General features: G+C 42.8%; 1 protein-coding gene across 2 annotated transcripts in view; it reads left to right on the top strand.

Moving 5' to 3' along the window:
- Positions 1–22,232, top strand: part of CPFTSY (signal recognition particle receptor protein, chloroplast (FTSY)) — a 97,218-nt gene extending 74,986 nt beyond the window's left edge. Inside the window, exons 11-12 of one of the 2 annotated variants that reach the window (XR_015692196.1) lie at positions 21,721–21,940; positions 22,034–22,232. Coding sequence is in view for 1 of the 2 variants with exons in the window: in XM_087686779.1 (XP_087542905.1) it covers positions 21,721–21,834 (114 nt within the window). In the remaining variant the exon portion in view is untranslated. Of the gene's footprint in view, positions 1–21,720 lie in introns of both variants that reach the window. The other variant, XM_087686779.1, reaches the window with a different exon arrangement.
- Positions 22,233–22,495: the final 263 nt, after the last annotated feature.

Below are 22,495 nucleotides of genomic sequence, written 5' to 3'. Positions count from 1 at the left end.
CGGACAAGGATAACCTTCGAAAAGCATTGGATGTTTGGGGTCTCTTTGGTCAGGCGTCCGACCTTCGTATCAATGCGCTCAAATCAGCCATTCTAAGCTGCACGGAGTCGGATTTGCAGTCCTTGGACTGGCAGGGCCTGGTTGTTCCTCGTGGCTCCATTGTCAGGCATCTTGGGTACCCTTTGGGTGTTGATGTTCCCCCAAAGCAGCTTCTGCAGTGGATTTCTCAGAAAATGGTGGCTAAGTATATGTACTGGAAGTCTCAGGCCTTGCCCTTCCATGTTCGCCTCAAAGTAGCTCAGACAATTATGTTGCCAATGCTCACATATTTCTTGCCCTTGTTGCCCTGGACTACTACGACTCTGAATGCTCTTACCCAGTCTATTCGTTTCATGCTATGGAAGAAGGACTCATTGCATGCAGGTATTTCCTGGATCTCTTGGTCGCATGCGTGCACGCCCAAACACATGGGTGGCGGAGCTATTTTAGATGCCCAAACTCACATGCAGGCACTCCGTTGGTCTCTTTTCCGCGCCATGTGCTCGGATCATCATCCATGGATCGATATAGCCCGTTATCTCCTTGAAGACCATGGGCTTCTGCATGGCAATACCCGAATCCAGAGTTCTTGGTGGCATGTTCTTAATGCTGATTCGCGGTTCTCCAGTTCTTCTTCATCGCTACTTACTCATTTGGTATGTTCCTGGAAACTGGTCCTCCAAGAAGGCTCAGTGGCATCCAACGGAGGATCGCTTGGCTACTAACTCTTTTCAATTGGAATTGCTGGCAGTCTCGCGTTTACTTTCATGGGAAGGTAAACATGAGCTCAGACCACAATTCAACCGAATGGCACGTTTGGGCTTGTCTTCAGTTGCGGATGCCACCCTTGCCAGTCGCAATGTGCTTATATCGTTTCGTACAACTAGGAGGCTTTTCAGGATCCCTCGTGGATATAGGGCTTTATGGGAACAGCTGTTGAGGGTGCTCCAGAGCACACAACCCTTTCCTGCCCTTGCTTCGGATCATCCTTGGCAGGATTGGGACCTGCAAGGCCGGCTGAATTTAAGCAACGCTTCTGTTAACCAAGTGTATCATCTTTTGATTAAAGATCATCAATGGCTAATTACTAAAGCGAATGCTTTATGGGGATTGCGTAAATCCAGGTCATGGTGGAGGGCAACTGTGATGGAGGGCTGGTTGAACAAGACACCCTTCAAATATAAAGTCTTTCTTTGGAGAGTGATGATTGGTGGTCTTCCGCTTGCTTCAGCTCTTTCCAAGCGACGAATCTCCAATGGCAACTGTTTCTTTTGCACCACTACTGTGGAATCCGCCCGCCACCGATTTATTTCTTGCCCCATCGCTAAGAAAGTCTGGTTGTTTTTGTCGGCTGTTTGGCAAGGGGTGGTTGGTTTCACCCTGCGCCCCTTTGATTGGGTTTTTGGGCAGCCCAAATATCCCACTCCGGCACAGCCACATATGAAGCTCATGCATCACTTTCTTCGATATTGGGGCTGTTGGCATAACTGTACCATTCGGAATGCTTTTCTTTTTGACTCCGCCTATAATGTTCAGCGGCATATTGCGAGGCTTAAGGGCCTCTTGTATTGGCAGTTAGATCTTCTCCAGCACTCTGATTTGCTCTCTAGAGAGGACTTATGTCCCTGGCATATGGCAATTTCCTCCGCGTCTTTGCCATGACCTTGTAACTTGTAGTACTTAGAACCTCTTCACATGACGGCTTAGATTGTCGTCATGTATCTTGTAATCAAGTAATCTTGTATTATTTTCGTAATTAATACAATTACCTTTTACGGAAAAAAAAAAAGAGAGAGAGGAGAGGCTTGAGAGAAAAATAGGATGTGAGAAGCTTGAGAGAGAGACGCTTGGGGGAGAAATAAGAAAGAAAGAAGAAAAAAAAAGAAGTAAAAAAAGAAAGTTGTAGACTTAAAGGAGAGTGGCCAAAAAGTGCCCATTTTTTTGTACTAAACCGTACGGATACGTACCGCACCGTACCGTACGGATCAGTCCATACTACGTACGGAGACAACCCTGTGTATTCAGCATTCATCTTTAGCCAATGCGGATTTCTTTTTTCCTTTTCTTGTTGTTTCTCTCTTCCTTTCTCTCTTTGTTTGTGTTCATCTTTCATTGCGCACTCTCATAGTATCATATGGATGGTTCTTGTTGGGATAAAGGCCCGGTTTAACCCTCGTGTATAGTACATGCACATTGTACATGTGAATGCACCCTTATGTGTCCTAAGTATAAATACATTTTATTCTTTATGTACCAACACATTGTCGGTACACTCTTATCGAATCGTACTTTCACTCTACTTACTCTTTCTCCAGTTGTCACACTCTCTCTCGCTCACTCCTGCTCGACTCCCATCTCTCTCAGTTGTGCACTTCGCCCAACAACTAATATCAGAGCCCAAGGTTCTGCACGCTTCTGGGGACCAAGGCGCAGCTGATAGGTTGTGGAGGCAGCACGAGGCAGAAGGCCAATCGGGTCTAGCTGACTAGGTACCAGAGAAATCAAGTGACAGTTGCAATGGGCAGGTCCAGCAAGCGACGGTTGCAGGTCAATGTGAAGGCCAATGTAACGGGTAGCTAACTAGGCAACAACTAGTAGGTGACTGGCGACTGGGCGTGAACCAGGCGACGGCTACAGGGAGTTGGGCGTAGCGAGAAGCGGGCAGGCGACGACTTGACCGGAAAATGGAACCAGTGAGATAGACGTCAATCGCATCAGTCACGTGACGGTCAACGGACCCCCCATCAGTTTTCTAAAATTAAAAGAAAAAGTTCCTTTAATTTTTCAATTACCACTTGCCTTGCCGGGAGTTCACACGCTGGAGCCACGAATCTCAGATTTGTGAAAATTCGAGCCAGAAATTTGGGGATTTTCCTAGAATTGACTTTGCTTATGCCTGTTAGTGATTTTCAAGTCAGAAATTGTAGACATTGTGAGCGGTGACCTCAATTAATTTGGGGATTTTGCCAAATTAGTTAGAATTTTACTCCTTTGAGCAAATTTTTTTGACATTGGATCCCTGAAATTTGGGGCTTTTTATGTATTGGCAAATGTTTGCTCAGCTGGGTCAGATTGGCTGACATTTATGCAATTTTGGACTTGAAATTTTGGGGATTTGCACAGAATTTGGTAAATTTCTGCATTTTTTACCTGTGTGGTAGCTGTTTCATGCACAAACAGCAGAGATTTATTTTTGGTTGAGAAAGAACAGCAGTGTATTTTACTAGTTCAGCTTGTGTTTCTGCAGATTAGTGCATTTACTCTTGTGTTCATGATAAAATGGCTGCAACTTCTTCTAGTTCAGACATCAAGAGTTTGATGGAGATCAAAGGGTTTGATGGTCATGGCTTTGACCTTTGGAAAGACCGTATGCAAGGCATTTTGTTCCTAATGGATTGTGAGGATGCTTTGCAGGAAGATAAACCCACACTAATGTCTGATGCAGATTGGGCCAGAGTAAATAAAAAGGCTATGGCTTACATAAAGATGGGTGTCACTAAAGACATTCTGACAGACATTAAGGGTTTAGATACAGGTTATGCAATATGGGAGAAGCTGAAAACTACGTATGAGATCACCACACCTGTTAATCAGGTGCATTTAATATGCAAGTTGGTGAATATGCGGCTGGATGAGTCAAAGCCTGCAGCTGAGCACTTGAGTGCATTTACAAGGATTCTAAATCAGCTCAAATATGCAAATTTGGACTTTGATGATAAGTTGAGGGTGATCTTTTTGATCATGACACTACCGGACTCTTGGGAGACCTTGTGGTTTCACTCAGCAATAACCACAATCTCTCATATGATGGGGTAAGAGGTTCTATCTTGAATGAAGAAATTAGATGTATGTCTAGTGGAGAAGGCAGCAACTCAGCTTATAATGTAAGAGGCAGTGCTGAAAAGAAAAATGCAAATGCAGGGCAGAGAAATAGGAGCAAGAGCAAAGGAAAGGAAAAGAGTGACATTACTTGCTATCATTGTGGTCGAAAGGGCCACAAGAAACTTGATTGCAGGTATTACAAGAAGGAACAAGAGAGAGAAGAATGCAGGAGATAAAAAGAAGAAGGAAGACAAGACAAATGCATTTGAGAAAACCAAAGGCAAAGAAAAGGCCAATGTGGCCTCCAGTGTGGCCATAGAGGAGCTTTCAGATACAGAGGCTAATGTATTATGTGCAATTGATTATGATGCCCTTGTATGTCACATGCAGGATATGCAGATTGCCAAGGCTGATGTGATTGATGCACTCTTGTCAGTTGATAATGGTGTCACTCAGACTTGGATTGTAGACTCTGGTGTCTCTTTCCATGTAACTCCTTGCTTGGAGTGTTTTGCTATGTTCAATGCAGGCAGTTATGGAAAGGTGTATCTTGGAAATAACCAATGCTTGTAGCATTGATGGGATTGGCACTGTACACTTGTCTTTAGACAATGGTCAAGAGCTTGTGTTGAAAGATGTCAGATATGAGATATGTGCCTGGCATTAAAAAGAGTTTACTATCTTTTGGTCAGCTTGACTTGCATGGCTACACTACATTGTTTGGTGGTGGTTTGTGGAAAGTAGAAAAGGGTTCCATGCTGATTGCAAAAGGAACCAAGAAGGGCACTTTGTATTGTTTGCACTGTAAAGCCTTGAATGACAAGCTTCTTGCACTTGCTGAAATTTGCAGCCACTTGGATTTATGCCATAAGATTAGGCCATATGAGCGAAAAAGGACCATTGAAGCTGAATATCATTGCAAGTTTCGTGGTGTTCTAGGTTGCAGAATATCGTTGCACTGAGTACCACTGAAGCTGAATACATATTAGCTAGTGAAGCTTCTAAGGAAGCTATATGGTTGAGCAGACTTGCAGAAGATCTCTGCATGTCTATGGGTATTGCAGTTTTGGGATGTGATAGCCAGAGTGCTGTGTATTTGGCTAAGAATGCATTGTATCATTCACACACAAAGCATATATATATGCGATATGAGACCAGTCTTCCTCCTCGGATAGGGTGGTAAATCCCTGATTATAACTTAATTACGGCAGCAAACAATAAATGCAAATCTGAACATACAAATTTACCCACTGATCTTGGACAATGCATACCTGATTGGCCCCAAAATTGGTGCCCCTTTCGGTATTTCTTTAGCTTTATTGAAGAAAACATTGACTTACAATGGGATTCTCCCAATCCCTTTCGGTATTTCAACTCCCCTTGCTATCCAAAGTGACCAGCAAGTCTTCAATCTATTTTGCACCTTGATTCGAGCACTCAATTGGCCTTCACCCACTTCATAGACGATAGAAATGCCCCAAATTCAATGGTTGGCTAGTCCTCTATCTGAATTTAGCTGAAATTCACCTTTAGCCTTGTTGAATCCAAGTCTTGGAGCTTCCAATTTTTGGCACGCTTCCCAAGGCTGTTGCTAAACTCTAATTTCTGTTGTAAATTAGGGTTTCCATTAGAGGAATTTGCAATTTCTCAGCCTCCAAGGGTCCAAATGCTAAGATCTTCAGAGCAAGGTTGTGAAATGGCTAGGAGATGAGAGAGAAGGTTGTAGAGAGAGAAAATTCAGAGTTTTGCCGCAAAGAATGACTGAAAATGAGTCAAATGCAGTTGCTACCCTGCCACAACAGCTTGTAGATGCAAAGAACTGAAGAAAATCAGTCATTTACAGTTGTTGCCCTGTCTCAATAGCCTGTAGATGCTGCGTCTTGTTGTTGATTGGTCTTCTCTTGCCCTTGGCAGCCTCAGAAGGTCCTCCAATGGCTGCAAATCAGACCAGTAACCTCTCCTCTCTCTCTTTTGTAGGTTGAATTTATAAAAATGCTTCTCTTCAACCTCTAAAGACGTTTTTCAGTCTTGCATGGGCATTTTTGACAAGTGGCAATCTTCCCAAATAGTGTTTCTAGCATTTGTCATAATTGAATATTAATTTTCAGTCTTTAAATACTGAAAATTAATCTAATAATTATTTTGGTACCTTGAAAAATAATCTGATTAGCCAATAATTAAATTGGCTAGGCAACTTTCATTCTTGAGTATCTTTGCGCCATCTTTGACCATCAGATTGGCCTTAGGTACCATTAAACGCCACTTCTCTAGTGTCACCAGCTGACACTTATGGCAAAATGGATGACCTAGGCCAACAAGTGGTGCCAGATACCACCAAGTACGTGTGTGGCATAACTTATAGCAACTTTTGCCTTTGACATCCGGTGATTGCTTCGAGTCCCAGCTCAGCCCAGCTCACAAATTTACTTTAACCCCAATTGCACCTCAAATGTGCAACATTTACTTAATCATGTGATTAGAAATTAATCCACATGTTAAGTGAGGTTCAAAAATACATGTCCTCATGATAGCCCTCCTCCTTGAAATCCTTGCAATTATCCTCGATTGCACTGCCAAATGCATCAAAAGCAAAGTACTACACTGGAATTTTTCATAGGGCATCATAGTCAACACAACATTGCGCACTGTTGTGCAACCATTCCATATGCCCAACATATGCTGAAAATTACCAGCCAGCATAACATAAGACTCACAAAGAATCTCAAAAACATTGCCAAATTATCTTATGACGTGTCCATTTCTCATGAGCTCAACTCATCTGGCAAAACCAAACAACAGCATAGCATAACCAAGCATAAACCATGGCTAAAACATCAATGGCATCATAACATATGCTGTTGTCCATGGAACTAGATATAAACCATTGAAAACTAAGCATAATCTGATCATAAACTGATCACTTGCTGATTTGAGAAGTGATCACAAATTGCTGCAAATGTGACCCCAAAGTGGTCACAAACTCATTGCAAAAAACTGACCAGGAATCAGTGCAAAAGCTGATGCACAACTGATCCAAAAAGTGACCATAAACGGCTCTCAAGTTGATCAAAAACTGAGCTGAATACCATTGAATATTAATGATCATACGCTGAAAACCAACATTCGATAATCAAGCCCGTGATGATCGTTAACTGATGCTACATCAAGCATAACCAATGCCATACCAAGCATAACTGATTACACCCTCAGTATAACGGATGCAAATGTACAGGTTTAGAGTCGCAGTGAAAACCATACCGATCTGCATACCAAACATAGTGACTAGTACACTGAATAGTTTGAGCTCATTAGGCATTTTGGGCTCTTCTAAAGAGGGCTTAGGCATTTCCTTCGGTTCTTGTCACTGTCCCGAAGCTGTAGAAGGTGTCTTCTTCTCTTTGCCTTTGTTGTCCTTCTTTGGGGCATTCAAGAATCGAGTAAACTGGGGATCCTTTGCCAATTCAGTAAAAAAATTTGCTGCTGTACGCATTTGATCCTTGAAGCTATCATCAAATTCTTTAGCCCCTTGCTAGTCATCAGCCTCTTAATGCATTGAAGTGCCAACATTTGGGTCATTTCCCACATTTTCAGCATGCTGTCCATGTTGAGAACCATACCCAACATCAGTCACTGCATTTCCCCCTTCACCATGTGATTGACCAAGGAGTGATGCATCCTCTCCACTTGATCTCGTATCACCATGTGAAGACATGCTTGCTGTGATTCACTACTGAGAATATTTCAGCAATAATGCAATAGTCCCAAGTTGCAATCAAGTACCACGGGCCTACCAATTCAAAGGATTTGATGGTATCCCAGCAATGAAACCACGGAACCAGCCTTCCTCCTCGGATAGGGTGGTAAATCCCTGATTACAACTTAATTACAGAAGCAAGTAATAAATGCAAATCTGAAAATACAAATTTACGTATTGATCTTGGACAATGCACACCTGATTGGCCCTAAAATTGGCGCCCCTTTCAATATTTCTTTAGCCTTATTGAAGAAAAAGTTGACTTACAATGGGATTCTCTCAATTCATTTTGGTATTTCAACTCCCCTTGCTGTCCAAAGTGACCAGCAAGTCTTCAATCTATTTTGCTCCTTGATTCGGGCACTCAATTGGCCTTCACCCACTTCATAGATGATGGAAATGCCCCAAATTCAATGACTGGCTAGTCCTCCACGTGAATTCAACTGAAATTCACCTTCAGCCTTGTTGAATCCAAGTCTTGGAGCTTCCAATTTTTGGCACGCTTCCAAAGGCTGCTGCTAAACCCTAGTTTCTGTTGTAAATTAGGGTTTACAGCAGAGAAATTTGCAATTTCTCAGCCTCCAAGGGTCCAAATACTGAGATCTTCAGAGCAAGGTTGTGAAATGACTAGGAGATGAGAGAGAAAGTTGTAGAGAGAGAAAATTAAGAGTTTTGTTGCAAAGAATAACTGAAAATGAGTCAAATGCAGCTGCTGCCCTGACACAATAGCTTGTAGATGCAAAGAACTGAAGAAAATCAGTCATTTACAGTTGCTGCCTTGTCTTAATAGCTTGTAGATGCTGCCTCCTGTTGTTGATTGGTCTTCTCTTGCCCTTGGCAGCCTCAGAAAGTCCTCCAATGGTTGCAAATCAGACCAGCAACCTCTCCTCTCTTTGTTTTGCAGGGTGAATTTATAAAAATGCTTCTCTCTAACCTCTAAAGACGTTTTTCAGTCTTGCATGGGTATTTTTGACAAGTGGCAACCTTCCCAAATAGTGTTTCCAGCATTTGTCATAATTAAATATTAATTTTCAGTCTTTAAATACTGAAAATTAATCTAGTAATTATTTTGGTGCCCTAAAAAATAATATGACTAGCCAATAATTAAGTTGGCTAGGCAACTTCCATTCTTGAGTGTCTTTGTGTCATCTTTGACCATCAGATTGGCCTTAGGTACCATTAAATGCCACTTCTCTAGTGTCATCAGTTGATACTTATGGCCAAATGGATGACCTAGGCCAACAAGTGGCGCCAGATACCCCCAAGTACGTGTGCGGCATAACTTATAGTAACTTTTGCCTTTGACATCCCGTGATTTTTTCGGGTCCTGGGCTCGTAAATTTACTTTAATCCCAGTTGCACCTCACATGTGTAACATTTACTTAATCATGTGATTAGAAATTAATCCACATGCTAAGTGAGGTTCCAAAAATACATGTCCTCATGACACGATATCGCTTCATCAGACAGATTCTGGAAGATAGTCAACTCACATTGACCAAGATCAAAACACAAGACAACCCTACAAATGTTCTTACTAAAAGTCTAAGCAAACCTCAACACAAGCATTGCATACAACTGGTGGGAGTTGGTTAGTTAGAGGTTCAATGCGGACCTTTAAGTGGGAGCTTGTTGGGATAAAGGCCTGGTTTAACCCCCATGTATAGTACGCGCACATTGTACATGTGAATGCACCCTTACATGCCCAGTAATTCACCTTGGGCTTCACCAATTTTATTGGTCAAGAAAAAAGATGGTTCTATGCGACTTTGTGTTGACTATAGAGCACTTAATAAAATAACGGTGAAGAATAAATTTCCTATGCCCAGAATGGAAGATCTTTTTGATCAATTGCAAGGGGCAAAATTCTTCACAAAGATAGATTTAAGATCAGGCCATCACCAAATAAGAATTAAGGCACAAGATGTTTCCAAAACGGCATTTCGTACTAGATACGGGCATTATGATTTTTTGGTGATGCCTTTTGGCCTCACTAATGCACCAGCTACCTTTATGAAGCTGATGAATAGTGTTTTACGGCCCTATCTAGGACATTTTGTAGTAGTCTTCTTGGATGATATCTTGATCTTTAGTAAATCAAGAGACGAACATTTGGAACACTTACAATTAGTATTCCAACTGTTAAGAACACATTCCCTTTATGCGAAGAAAACTAAATGTGAATTCTTTGCACAAGAGGTCAAATATCTGGGGCATATTATCTCGAAAGAGGGAATCAACATGGATCCAGAAAAAGTAAGGGCAATTATTGAATGCCCACCTCCAAGGAACCTAGAAGAGCTGCAGATCTTCCTAGGTTTATCTGGATTTTATCGTAGATTCATTCAAAATTATGCCAAAATAGCTGTTCCAATGATAGACCAACTTAAAGGAAAAGGGAAAAGTTTTAATTGGGGAACAGACCAAAATGAAAGTTTTCAAAAACTTAAGGTAGCTATTGCTACAGCTCCAGTACTATTAATAGTGGATCCCAACAAACCATTTGTGGTTGAAGCTGATGCCAGTGATAAGGCAATAGGCGGGTCTTATTACAAGAAGGTCGACCAGTTGCTTTTGAAAGCAAGAAATTAGACCGTGCAAAACAGAATTATTCTGTTTATGAGAGGGAGCTGTATGTAATAGTACATGCAATGAAGAAATGGAGGCACTATTTATATGGTGCCAAACTTTTGATTTTATCGGATCATGAAAGCATTAAGTGGCTTAATGATCAACCGGATTTACACGGGCGTAAAGCCAGATGGGCCGAACTCCTCCAAGAGTTCGACTATGAGATAAGATATAGAAAAGGAAAGTATAATATAGTAGCCGATGCACTCAGCAGAATGCCCATCATTAATGAATTGAGTTTTACTCAGTTCAATTCCAACTTGCTTGAATCTTTAAAAGGGAAATGCCAGGTTGATCCGGCATACTCCAACATATGGGAAGCAATAAAAAATGGGGATCCAAATGAAAGTGCTTCTACTGAGGAAGGAATATCTGAGGATGTTCAACAAGGAAATGGAGCATCAGGGGTTGCTCAAACTGGATTCAAGTGGAAGAATTTTACCATTGATAATGGTTATTTACTCTACAAGGGTAGGGTATGTGTCCCGAAAGATACAGAAATAAGGCGCCAGATACTCTTTGAGTGTCATGATACCCCTAGTGCGGGACATCCAGGAGTTAATAAGACTTATAGTCTTATTAAAAGGCAGTTCTATTGGCCTGGAATGAATAAGGACGTCATTGACTATGTGGTCAAATGTAATAAATGCCAGGTTAATAAAGCTGAAAGATTAAAAATGGGAGGACTTCTCTATCCATTAGAAATTCCTTCGGAAAAATGGGAGAGTATCTCCATGGACTTTATTGTTGCTTTACCTAGAACACAGAGGGGGCACGACTCTGTGTGGGTGATTGTGGATAGGTTAACCAAAATGGCTAGGTTTATTCCAACTTCAACTGATGTTAAAACACCAGAATTGGCTAGATTGTTCGTAGAGAATATATACCGATTGTATGGCCTTCCGGCAAATATAGTTTCTGATCGGGATAGAAAATTTGATAGCCATTTTTGGCGTGCGGTATTTAGGAAATTGGATACTAAACTTAGCATGAGTACGGCGGATCACCCGCAAACAGATGGGCAAACTGAAAGGGTTAACCAAATTCTTGAAGATATGCTTAGGGCATATGTAAGTAAAAGGCAAACTAATTGGGAAGAGTATTTACCGATAGCAGAGTTTGCATATAACAGTGCCAAGCACTCTTCCACTGGATATAGTCCATTTATGTTAATGTATGGGTTTCAGCCCAGAGCTCCTTTTGCAGTAGGATTGCATAAGGAAAAGGTTCAGGCAGCTAAAGACTTTTTGGAGGATATGAATAGTACGTTAAAAATTGCTCAATAAAATATTAAAAAAGCTCAAAATCGAGCTAGAGCATATGCAGATCCTCACCGAAGAGACATCTCCTTTGAAGAAGGAGAATTGGTCTATCTTAAGGTGCCTGAACAAACTAAAACTATGAAAAAGGGACAATGTCCAAAGCTTTCACCAAGGTATTGTGGTCCTTTCATAATACTTAAAAGGGTGGGAGAATTGGCGTACAAGCTCCAACTACCTGCTGGTAGTAAAATACATCCAGTTTTTGATGTAAGTAAATTAAGGAAGAAGCTAGGTGATTTGGATAATTTAATCTTAAATGATGATATTGAGGAGCTATTCAATGACCAATCTAATCCACATGAACCAGAAAAAATATTAAATGTTCGTAATAGACGAACAAGGAATACTATTTATCAGGAATGTTTGGTTAAGTGGAAAGATTGTTCAGAAGAAAGCTCAACATGGGAGCGAGTAAGTACTTTAAAGAAAAGGTTTCCCGATTTACAATTAGACATTCCAAGTATCGTTTTCGAGGACGAAACCGATTCCTAAGGGGAAGGAAATGTGACATTAATGTGACATTAAAAGTGATATTTAATGTCACGTTAAGGTCATAAATATGGAATGACATTAAAAGTGACATTTAATGTGACATTAAGGTAAATCTAGGGGAACATGCATGAGAATGACCGTCCGGGCTCTTGGGCGCCCGAACGGGGTTAAGGGGAGTCTAGAAAGTAAGAGAGTCCAAGAATAGCAGAACTCCAGAGAAGTGGACGGCTGGCAAAGGAATCCGAGTGAGAGGTGCCAGCACTGATCTAGGCGTGGTTGGGAGGAGAAGATTCACTCGTGCTCAGAGGTTTCATGGTTTTCTCTCTGTCTTTCCGAAGCATCTTTCATTGCGGTTCGTGGTTCATGGTGGCTGACCTCTTCCACCTCTTTCTTCTTCAGCAAGGCACACTGGTATCCATGGCTTCTTTACCAATAGATGACCAGTCTACTAGGTGTTTCTACTGCGGCACGAACGGTCATCCCACCAAAGATTGTCGACATCGACCTTTGCTCCCTACCCGCCCGGAGTATATGTATCTTCCACCAAGCATTTCTTATGCCACCTCTCCTTTCTGGGCCATAGAGATTGTTCTAGATTGGCTATCAGAGTACTATGCTCACGGCAATAAGACGCATCCGATGCGCACTAATTTCTTTCGAGCACATGGAGGATCCATTGGCGCTATGACCTCCTGGAGATCGTCGCAATGCCAATGGCAGTCTTCTCCCACTTATTTTCAGGTACAGTGGCTTCCACGACCTATGGATTTGTAGTCCGCTCCATTGAGCGACAGTGATTGTTTGATACCATCTCCTCGTCAGTTTGCTCCTTCGAGGGATAGTGGTTGCTTGACTCCTTTCTCTTCTTCGGCTACCCAATTTGCTCCATTGAGAGATAGCGACTGTTGTTGGCCTCTTGCTCATTCTGAGCCCCACCCTTTCCCACCCTCGACTACTTAGGTTTGAGAGGCTACCTTTGGAAGCTCTTTGGCACCTCAGATACCTTCTTTGGCATGATCAGCGGCACTTCCTTCGTCATTTGACATTTCGGAGTCCGTTATCCATGGGTTTTTGGATTCCCTATCTACTTCAGAGGGGGATTCAGAGGGGGATGTTATTTCTTTGCCCGCCCTCAGAGGGGGCATCTACTTCTTCGACTTCAGTGGGAGCCCTCCACCACCCACCTCAAAGGGGGAATCTACTCTACATGAAGTTCTTCACCCATCCTCTACTTTCTTGGGGTGGTTGTCTTCGACCAGTCATCTCTTCAACTGATACCAAGGATCTTCCGGTACCACCTAGATCGGGACCTCGGAGGTTCAGCCGCGAGTTGGTGATGAGGCCTTCATATTCCTTCCAGCATGGATGCACGGAGCTAGTGGCTTCTCTTCCGAGGTTGTATTTCGGGTTCTCCAGTTCACTCTATCTACTGGTCTTTATTGCAGGTTCCTTTTCCGGTGGAAATCTTGGATCTTAGGGATCCTCTACATCTTCTTCCTCCTCTTCTCTTCTTGCCTTGGTCACTTGGTTAGCATGGAGCCACCTCCTGTGATCGAGTACGGGCATATCCTTATGGTTCTCGGCACCACACAAAGTTCGACATTCCTCCTATACATTGCATGTTTTCATCATCTTTGTACTAGGGCACTTGGGCAAGTGAACAATTTTCCCACGAGGGACACTGTCCAAGTGGCACTTGCTGCATGAGCATTCTTCAGCATGTCGCATTGCATCTCCACCTCTCTCTTCTCTTGTTCCCCTTTTTGGGCATGAGAGGGGGTGTTGAGAAACCCTTCACCCTTCACTTGTAGTTTGCGTTTTCGCATTTTTGTGTTTTGCGTTTAGGGTTTGCAGCTGCAAAAGGGGCGCCATCCTAGATTGAGTGTGCCTATTTATAGGCCACTCTCTCATTCATTCTTCACGGCTGGTTCATTCAGTCCGTCACCTCTTCTCTCTAGCCTCTCCACTACCCTCTTACCCCTTCTGGAGGACATTGCGGTTCGTGGTTCGTGGCTGTCTTCATCATCTTTCTTATGCTACGGCATCCTTGGTCCCTTGTATCACATTCACTCTATGATTCGGAACTTCATCATTCCATTCATCAGAGTTTCTTCTCTCTTCTCTTCTCTTCTCTATGTTTGCCGAGTCCACTCCGTGTTCCTCCCCGCCAACCCTATTGTCTCGCTGGTACGTCATCTTTTGACAAGTGTGACGTCCAACGAAGATGGATCCCAAGTCTGTAACCACCAGCCGGAGTGTAGGAGTGTTGGATAGTGAATGGCAGCAGGCTGGTCACCAAAACGCAAAAGTCTGGAGGCTAGAAACTGGTAAATGCAGCAGTGTACCATCGATCAAAGATTGGAAACTATGCACAGCCTGCTGTAAGCAACGGGCTGAAACAGTGTCTGAGAGTGTCAGGGCCTGCAATGCTGAAAGCGCAGGCTGGCTGACCCTGGAGATGATGGACAGCAGGCTGAACAGCAGTCTGGGACAGTTTGGAGCAATTGCCAGTAGCTGAAAGTTACCACCTATAGCAATGGACAGGCTGAAGGTAATGTGGCTGCAGTCGATGATAGCTGGACAGCAGATGGAGGCAGGCTGTAGGCTCGAAACTGGGCACTAACAACAACAGAGGATGTGTGGGCTAGTGTAACCTACAAACAAGGATGATAGTTGAATGGGGACACCTGTCTATTTATAGACATGGAAGGGCGCCCCAAAAATTACGGTTTCCACCAAACTCTCTCGAACCGCTCCCCGTTTTAGGGTTTCCACTAGACTCTCTCAAATTGCTCCCCGTTTTAGGGTTTTACTCTAAAAGAGCATTTTTAGTGTGTTTTGGGGCTGTTTAAGAGGCTAATCAGCAAATAATGCATATTTTAGCTCAACACCCCCTCTTAGGCTCAAAAGTGAGCTGAAAGGGTAGGCCAACCATTGTGATGTTTATGTACGCCAAGGCGTTCCATCTCAAAGCAGCCAAGGCATCGGACAAAGGGTGCACGTTGGCTGCCCAGTGGCCTACCAAGACTACCGAGGCGATGGTTAGCGTATCAAGGGAATGCAGGTAGTCACCCCAGAGAGGACAGGGCATCGAACAAAGGGTGCACCTCGGTTGCCCAGTGGCCTATCAAGCCCTACAAAGGCGGATGGAACTACATGGAATGTTTTTTTTTTTTTTGTTTGAACAAGTGAAGTAAATTTGATGGGATGCGGCTGATTGAGTAAAAGTGACCTAGAAGATAGGAGTAGGGAGGATACACCCAACACATCACAAAACACTACAAGCTAACCAATCCACTCAGAGTATCGATGATGAGAAAAAATAGGTGATGAGGTATCCATGTGATGAAGAAGAAGAGTGGTGTGTTAACAACATTCATCGGTGGAAACAACTGTATAGAATGATATGCAAAGTATGCTACATGTTGAAGAATGCTCATGCAGCAGGTGCGACTTGGACAGTGTCCCTCGTGGAAAAATTGTTCACTTGTCCAAGCGCCCTAGTACAAGGATGATGTAATCATGCAATGCAAAGGGTAAGGTACAATAGGGAGAAGAAGCCGATGTCGAAGACAAAGTGCTAAAGCGTATAGAATACCAAGAAAGGTAGGAACCTCTCTCAAGCTGGATGTAGATGCTGAAGAAGGAAGAGGAGCGTGATGTCGGTCTTCATATGGTGCCGAGAACCATAAGGAATGAAAGAAGATGAAGTGGATGAAGCACCCCTTTAGAAGAGCAAGGTAGAAGTCACCGCCATGATAGCATTGAGAGAGATGCTGCACGATCTGTCTTGGGAGAGGAAATCACCATGCTGGAAGAAGAGCAAGCACTCCTAGGATGATGAAACCATGAAAGGAACGGTATGCATCTCCACGTCTCTAGCCCAGGGAGGACCAAAGCAATCTGCAAGTTCGCCCTACACTAAAAGAAAAAACCCTACAAAAGAGATGAGAATCTGCAAACGTAGAGGTTAATGGTGAGATGCTCCAAATCAAAATAGAACAGAAAGAAAATCTAAGTCAAAATAAATGCAATGAATGTGTATGTGTGTGAGTAAATGCAGCGGAAGACAAAAAAATGGAAAAACTAAGGATAATGAATCCTATGGGCCGGACTCTAAGAGTGCGAAAAATGAATGCTAGACTGACCTAGGGTATTCGAAAGGACCTAGAGGCATGCGAGTCGAAGAAGGTGGCTACCATCGCGTATGTCCAGTAGTAGGGCTCTGCCAAGGGAACGCCTGACGAGGTGGAGAGGAAGGTGAGATGGATGCATGAAGTGCAACGGGATCGGAACCTGCAGACCAATCAGCCAATCCCTCAGGGGTAGTGAAAGAGATGGGCCGTTGAGGCTGTACTTGAGCCACATGTCCAACAACAACAACAACGGGTACTGAAGAAGCAGATGAAGCAGGACCAGAGGGCGTAGCCCCACTGGATTGTGTAGTCGCAACGGTCTACTTAGGCTTTTTAGGTGGAAACCTTGGGCCTTGGAGCGACACTCCTCGTCCACATGGCCTGCTCTCTGGCAATGTGTGCAAAATTAGTTTTTCTTAGGGAGTTGCTACCAAATAGGTCTAGATTCTTTGGTTCCATTCAAGGAAGAGGAGTCATCCTTTGATTGGCTTGCCTTTGCATCTAGTGAGTTCTTGCCACTAGTGATTGTCCCTCCTGAAGAAGAGGCAACCAACCCCCTCTGCTCTGAAGAAGGTTGTGATGAGGATTTTTTGTGGACTTGATCGTATAGCCTCGCGTAACGCAAGAATTGGCACTCAAACTCGTAGAAGGTTGGCAGTCTAGGTTCGGAGATGATGTGTTGAATGAAATTGAAGTACTTGTTGGGAAACTTATTCAAGAAGAATGTAACCTGATTGTCATCTAACTTTGGAGAGCCAGTAGTGGCGAACTCGGCAAGTAACTGCCTATATTCAGCCAGCTTGACTTTCAGATCATCCCCTTCCTTAATAGAGAACTCTTGAAGCTCAAAGTCAAGATTGATGTGCTGAGTACGATCACGAGCCACATAGCAGTCGAGAAGATGACTCCAACTCTCTGACGCGAGCGGGAAGTGCTACAATTGAGAGTGAAACTCAGGAAGCAATCCCTGTATCAGCTCAACATTGGCTGTGGCATTGCGGGCTCTCCATTGACAAATGTAATCAGGGTGAGCTAGTCAAGGGTCCGTCATAGGCTCTAGACCAATGACGAGGTCCCAAAGACCCTGAGACTCAAGCACTTGTTGCATGAAATTAGACCAAGAGGTAAAATTTGACCCGTTAAAACGTGTCTTATCCGTAAAGGCATTCTTGGCCGTTGTAATAGGAGTGGTAGTACTCGGAGATGGATAGTGTGAAAAAGTGTAGTGTGGGTAGGATGGGGGAGTGGAGTACACTTGGGAATGGGCCCCAAAGTGCCCCACCAGACATGCGTGTAGTGTGCAAGGTGGATCCATAGGTAGGGATTGGTTGACTAGGCATGGGCATGGTAGCCACATGAGGAACCGAAGGAGGTGGGATGGGAACACGGTGAGTAGAAGAAGGGAATCCTTGCGTAGGTGTAACCCAAGGAGAGTGGGAAGATGCACCATAAGTTGAGGATGGAAACCCTTGCGTATGAGTGGTCATGGGAGATGTGAAGCTGGGGATAGTGAGGGGGATGCCCATCACAGTCGTCTCAGGAGTTATGGGTGTGCTCATGTGTTGAAAGGTGAGAGACACTATGTTAAAGGGTGGCATTTTCCCTAACGAAGTACGATGGTGCAAAGAGGTAGAGAATGGGGTGGAGAAGGAAAGGTGCTAGGAGCGGAGATGGAAGATCCAAACCCTAGGGTGTGTGATGCAGATGTGGAGTGTAATCCAAGGTTTTGGAAAGATGATGAGAGGTGTGATATAGAAGAGGGTGGGATGGGAGGGAAGTGAGAGGTGTGTGTGATATGCTCAAATGAAATAGAAGCTGTAGATGTACCTGAATTTCGTCTGCTTCGTGAGCCCTCTCTATTGAAGTTCACATATGCAAAGCCATCTGGATCCTGTACCTCAAAAGAAGAAACAAGCGAGGGCTTTGATTCATACAAAACAAAAGAATTGTACAAACCTGACATTGGACCTGGCTGAGATGATGAAGATGGATCGCCAGACGTTTCGAATGCTGTATGTCCTCCATGATCAGAGAGGTGGCAAGCCTCACCAACCGATCCGGATGTGGTAGCAAAACTGGTAGAAGGGGTGTAAACATCACCATACTTGTTGCAATAGTACTCCTCAAAGTCATCCTCTGTCATGTTAGTGAAATCTGGTGAAGGTGGAGTGTCGTCCTCCTCACCGAGTCCATAATGCCGTCTCAGGGCCTCCAATGATGGAGAAGCCTGATAAGACATCATAGAAACTGGAGAAGAAGGTGTCTGGGACATTGTGATTCGGTTACAAGTCGTATTGTGTGCCTCGCACAAAGACTAGCTTTCCACAATATCCGTAGGATATTGTTTACAAGAGCACCGGCTCTGATACCATCTGAAGGAAATTGCTAGGGTTTGCATTGAGGACACACAGAGTGTACGACCACGACAGAAACACAAAGAGAAAAACACAAACACAGAAGGCAAAACTCAAACCCTAAACGCAAAACTCAAAACCTCAAACCCTATATGAAAACTCAAAACTCAAACAGAAAAACTCAAACACAAACAGAAGAAGGGAGAGAGAGAACACAACTCTGAAGTGAATGAATGCTGTAAATGAATGTAAGAGTGTATAGTGTGCTCAAGGGCAGAGCAATGTTGGAGTGTGACGTCCCCAATTGTCTATAAAGTTATAGCCCTATAGAATTCCCAAGAGGAGGAAGTTAGCTGAATTCCTCTTGTAAGGTGAAGTATGAAGGCAAGAGTAAGGGTTTTGTCATGTTGACAAAATCCTAAAACAATAAAACCCTAACTCAATGTTAACTAGGGTTAAAGTCCACACTCACAAACCAGCTCAACCACAAACTATGGTTAGGAGGAAAAACCTTTAGACTCAACCAATGATAAGCGCAAGGTAGTTTGGATTGGCACTCTATACTGTTAACCGGTTGGTACCTTATGGTATGGATTGTCCATTTGAAATAGTCAGGACCTTTTCTTCAAGAAAATAAAAATATCAACCCTAAGAAAATGGAGATGCTAGCTTGTTTTAGTTTTGGTAGTTTTTATCTCAAGCTTTTCTTGAATAATGCTTATTTAATTGGAGAAAGTTGCGCATTCCTCACGAAATTTAGACTTATAATTTTGGACTAGCAAGCACCATTTCTTGAAATGGAAGAGTTTCGGCCCAGAAACACATTTTGGGACAGTTGTTTTGGGACAGGTAGGGTAACTTACCCTGTTTAGTGATAGATTGTTCATTTGGCCTTGCTACGTGCAGATTTCGCCCTGTTTTGTTTGCTCTCCACACTCTTTCTCAGCTGATCACTCTCCCTACCTGTTGCTTGCTTCCCCCCTTTCACATCTACTGCTGTCCACAGCCTTGAAACCCTACATTCTTCATCCCTCTACTGCCCAATCCTTTTCCTTTCCTGTCCACACTATTTGCAGCACTTTTCCCTTAGGTTTGGAGCTGTTTTTTAGTGTTTCCAGCGAGCAATTCCTCTTTTCTCTTCATCCTTCATTGTCCACACTGGTTCGAGCTGGTTTTCCCCAACTTTGCCACTGTCTTTCTCTATTTCCAGCAAGGAACAGCCATTGTGAAGGATACATTTTGGAGCCACATGCACATCATTAGCAACTATGGAGCTAGCAGTGGCTCAAAGCGGTGGGAACGCAAATGTCATATGCACAGGGAGCGTTACATGAGTGAAGGATCATCTTGCTCGTGTTAGCAGTAAGGATATTGATAATTGCCATGATGTGCTTGACAATGTGTTTGCTAGTTTAGAGCATTGGAGGTGGCTACACCTTGTAGTTATTGTGGCACACGAGGATGATACTCCATGACAAAGTGCACGTCCTACGGTAACATAGTTGTATTTATTTTTCATGCACTATTTATTGGGTACTCTTTTTGTTTGAGTCTATATGGCATAATATGAGTCTGTGGCTGTTCATTGTTGAGTCTTCAATCTTGATATATGTTATCATTCATGGGCCATGGCATACTACAGTCTTTTATATTAGGTTCTAACTTATAAATCTTGATCTTGAAAGTTTTTTGAACTCTTGGATTAATATTTTACAGTCTTACTATCTTAACTCTTTGGTATAATCATGTAGACTTGCCAAATCTCTTCTAAAGTTACATGTATACTCTATATTGTTGAGGAATTCAAGTGGTTTTCGTAGATATTCAACATATAAATGGTACTACCCATTTGCATATGTCTATTATCAAAATATTCCTAGAAATAGATGTAAAATCTGTATCCCCGTTTTGCCATTTCGGCCTCGGGTTGAAACTCTGTTTTATGACTCCGAAACGTGTTTCTGTTTTGGTGTTTCTGAAACTCGACGCAACTATGCTAGCAAGGCTAGTCATTGCATCCTTCTCTCTCTTTCGCTTATGGAGAAATACCTTTTATTTCAACCACATAGCATGATGGTATGTGTATTTATTTGCAATATATATCCGGTCGGTCTCTAGTTTTATGCTGTAATGACCTTTCTACGTAGTATGACCCTTTCATTACATCACTCGACACTAGGGCACTTTTGTTTGGTGGACCCTTGTGTAAAATAATATGTTTGCATGGTAGCATTAGTTGTAACATGTAGTGAGACCAAATGGCTGGATTATTATCCTAAAAGCCATGCATTGGATCAAGGGAGGAAGATGAACTTTGTGTTGATAGAGGGTTTCTTGTTTGATCCTTGAATTCTTGCTCTAATTCCAGTATTTGTAGTGTAACGTGGTATTGAGTTTAGAGGAAGGTGAAACACTAGGTGAGTAACTCAAGGGGGAGAAGTAAGACAATGATAGTAAAAGGTTTTGTTTAGAGAGAGAGGCATATCCTCCTGAGTATTGAATTATGGATCAGCAAAGCTCCAGTTGTTGTCACCATTGTACGTGAAGCTTGTCCACTAACTCTTACCATTGTCTTTGAAGGGTCATCTCATCATTGTAACAAAACTGTGGTCAAATGCAAGGACTACTCTCTCAATGGTTCTTTCCCATATCAAACCATTGGCAACAGTCCTTCAAAGCATCTGATTGTCCTGCAAAGCGAACTCCACCACACAAACATGACCACAGGAAACATAATATTGAAATTTCACTGGATTTAAGTTCTAAGGCCTAGCATCATCTGCATAGTTGCAGTAATGTTATTTAAGTTGTTTACATATAATATGTTTGTTACTGTAGGAGGCATACATACAGTGAGCTTGGCAATTTAGTATTCTGACATGCCTTAGCACCTATGTGGATGGCTATTCGCAAACACATAGAAGACTAATATGGAGACTATCTTCACACTTGTCAAGGGTATAGCTAGTTGAAAACAGAAAATGCAACTTGATTCTCGGAAATGGGATTCAAAATATGGAAAGCGAGATGGTCATGGATTTGAGAGAGAGGCTTTTCCACCTGTAGCAACTCTTGTACTAATAATGATATCACTGACCTGCTCAGTAAGAAAGCTCTATAGTCCATGTTGTGCCATGGAAGATTGACAACTTTGCGCATGGTATTGGCAGGTCAGCGTCGTAGATGAATTGGGAATACCTGTAAAATTTGTTGGCATAGGGGAGGGGCTCGATGATCTTCAACCTTTCGATGCTGAGGCATTTGTGCAGGCTGTCTTTCCGTGACACGATACAAACAGGCAGATAATGAAAGCATTAGCGACAAGGAGATCTTTAGAGATGGCCTTGTATGTGCATTGATTTATATATGGCGATTCGCCTCGCATCCAAGGTGAATGATCCATGATTGTGGGTTCAGAAAAAGGACTGCTTCGAGTTGTAATGGTGAACTCCCATTTCTTAAATTATTACTTGTATTCTTCAGGTATGTTCTCAAGCTTCATCTGAACAAGGCGAAAGCTCACTGCGGCCTGGTTTAATTTCTGTTTGTATTAAAGGCACAAGGCTATCGTTCAAACAGAAGTTTGAGGTGTCACAAATCATTTTATTTATACATATGAACATGCACAAAAGATGTGTGGAGAATAATACCAATACAAGCAAGCCTGTTGATTTGCACGTTATTGTGCTTAGGACTGAGCTTCTCAAAACATAAAAAAATTATGCACAAAAAACTAACCTTTGCAATAAGGTCACTACATATTGGCCACGGATATGTATTTGCATTTGTGTCTCCATGTTTGCACATGTACAAATTATATTAAGGTAAAGCAATTTATCATGCCACCAGAGGAAGGTGGACATGTCCGGATAAAGTTTTGTCTCAAAAATATGCACCCGTGTGAAAGCTTTGTGGATTTTATGTTGGTATTTTCCTATCATATTT

The sequence above is a fragment of the Lygodium microphyllum genome, chromosome 10 (genome assembly GCF_053477565.2).
Source record: "Lygodium microphyllum isolate KBCC chromosome 10, Lygodium_microphyllum_v1.1.10, whole genome shotgun sequence".
In the NCBI taxonomy this organism is placed as follows: Eukaryota; Viridiplantae; Streptophyta; class Polypodiopsida; order Schizaeales; family Lygodiaceae; genus Lygodium; species Lygodium microphyllum.
This window is presented reverse-complemented; position numbering and strand designations above follow the sequence as displayed.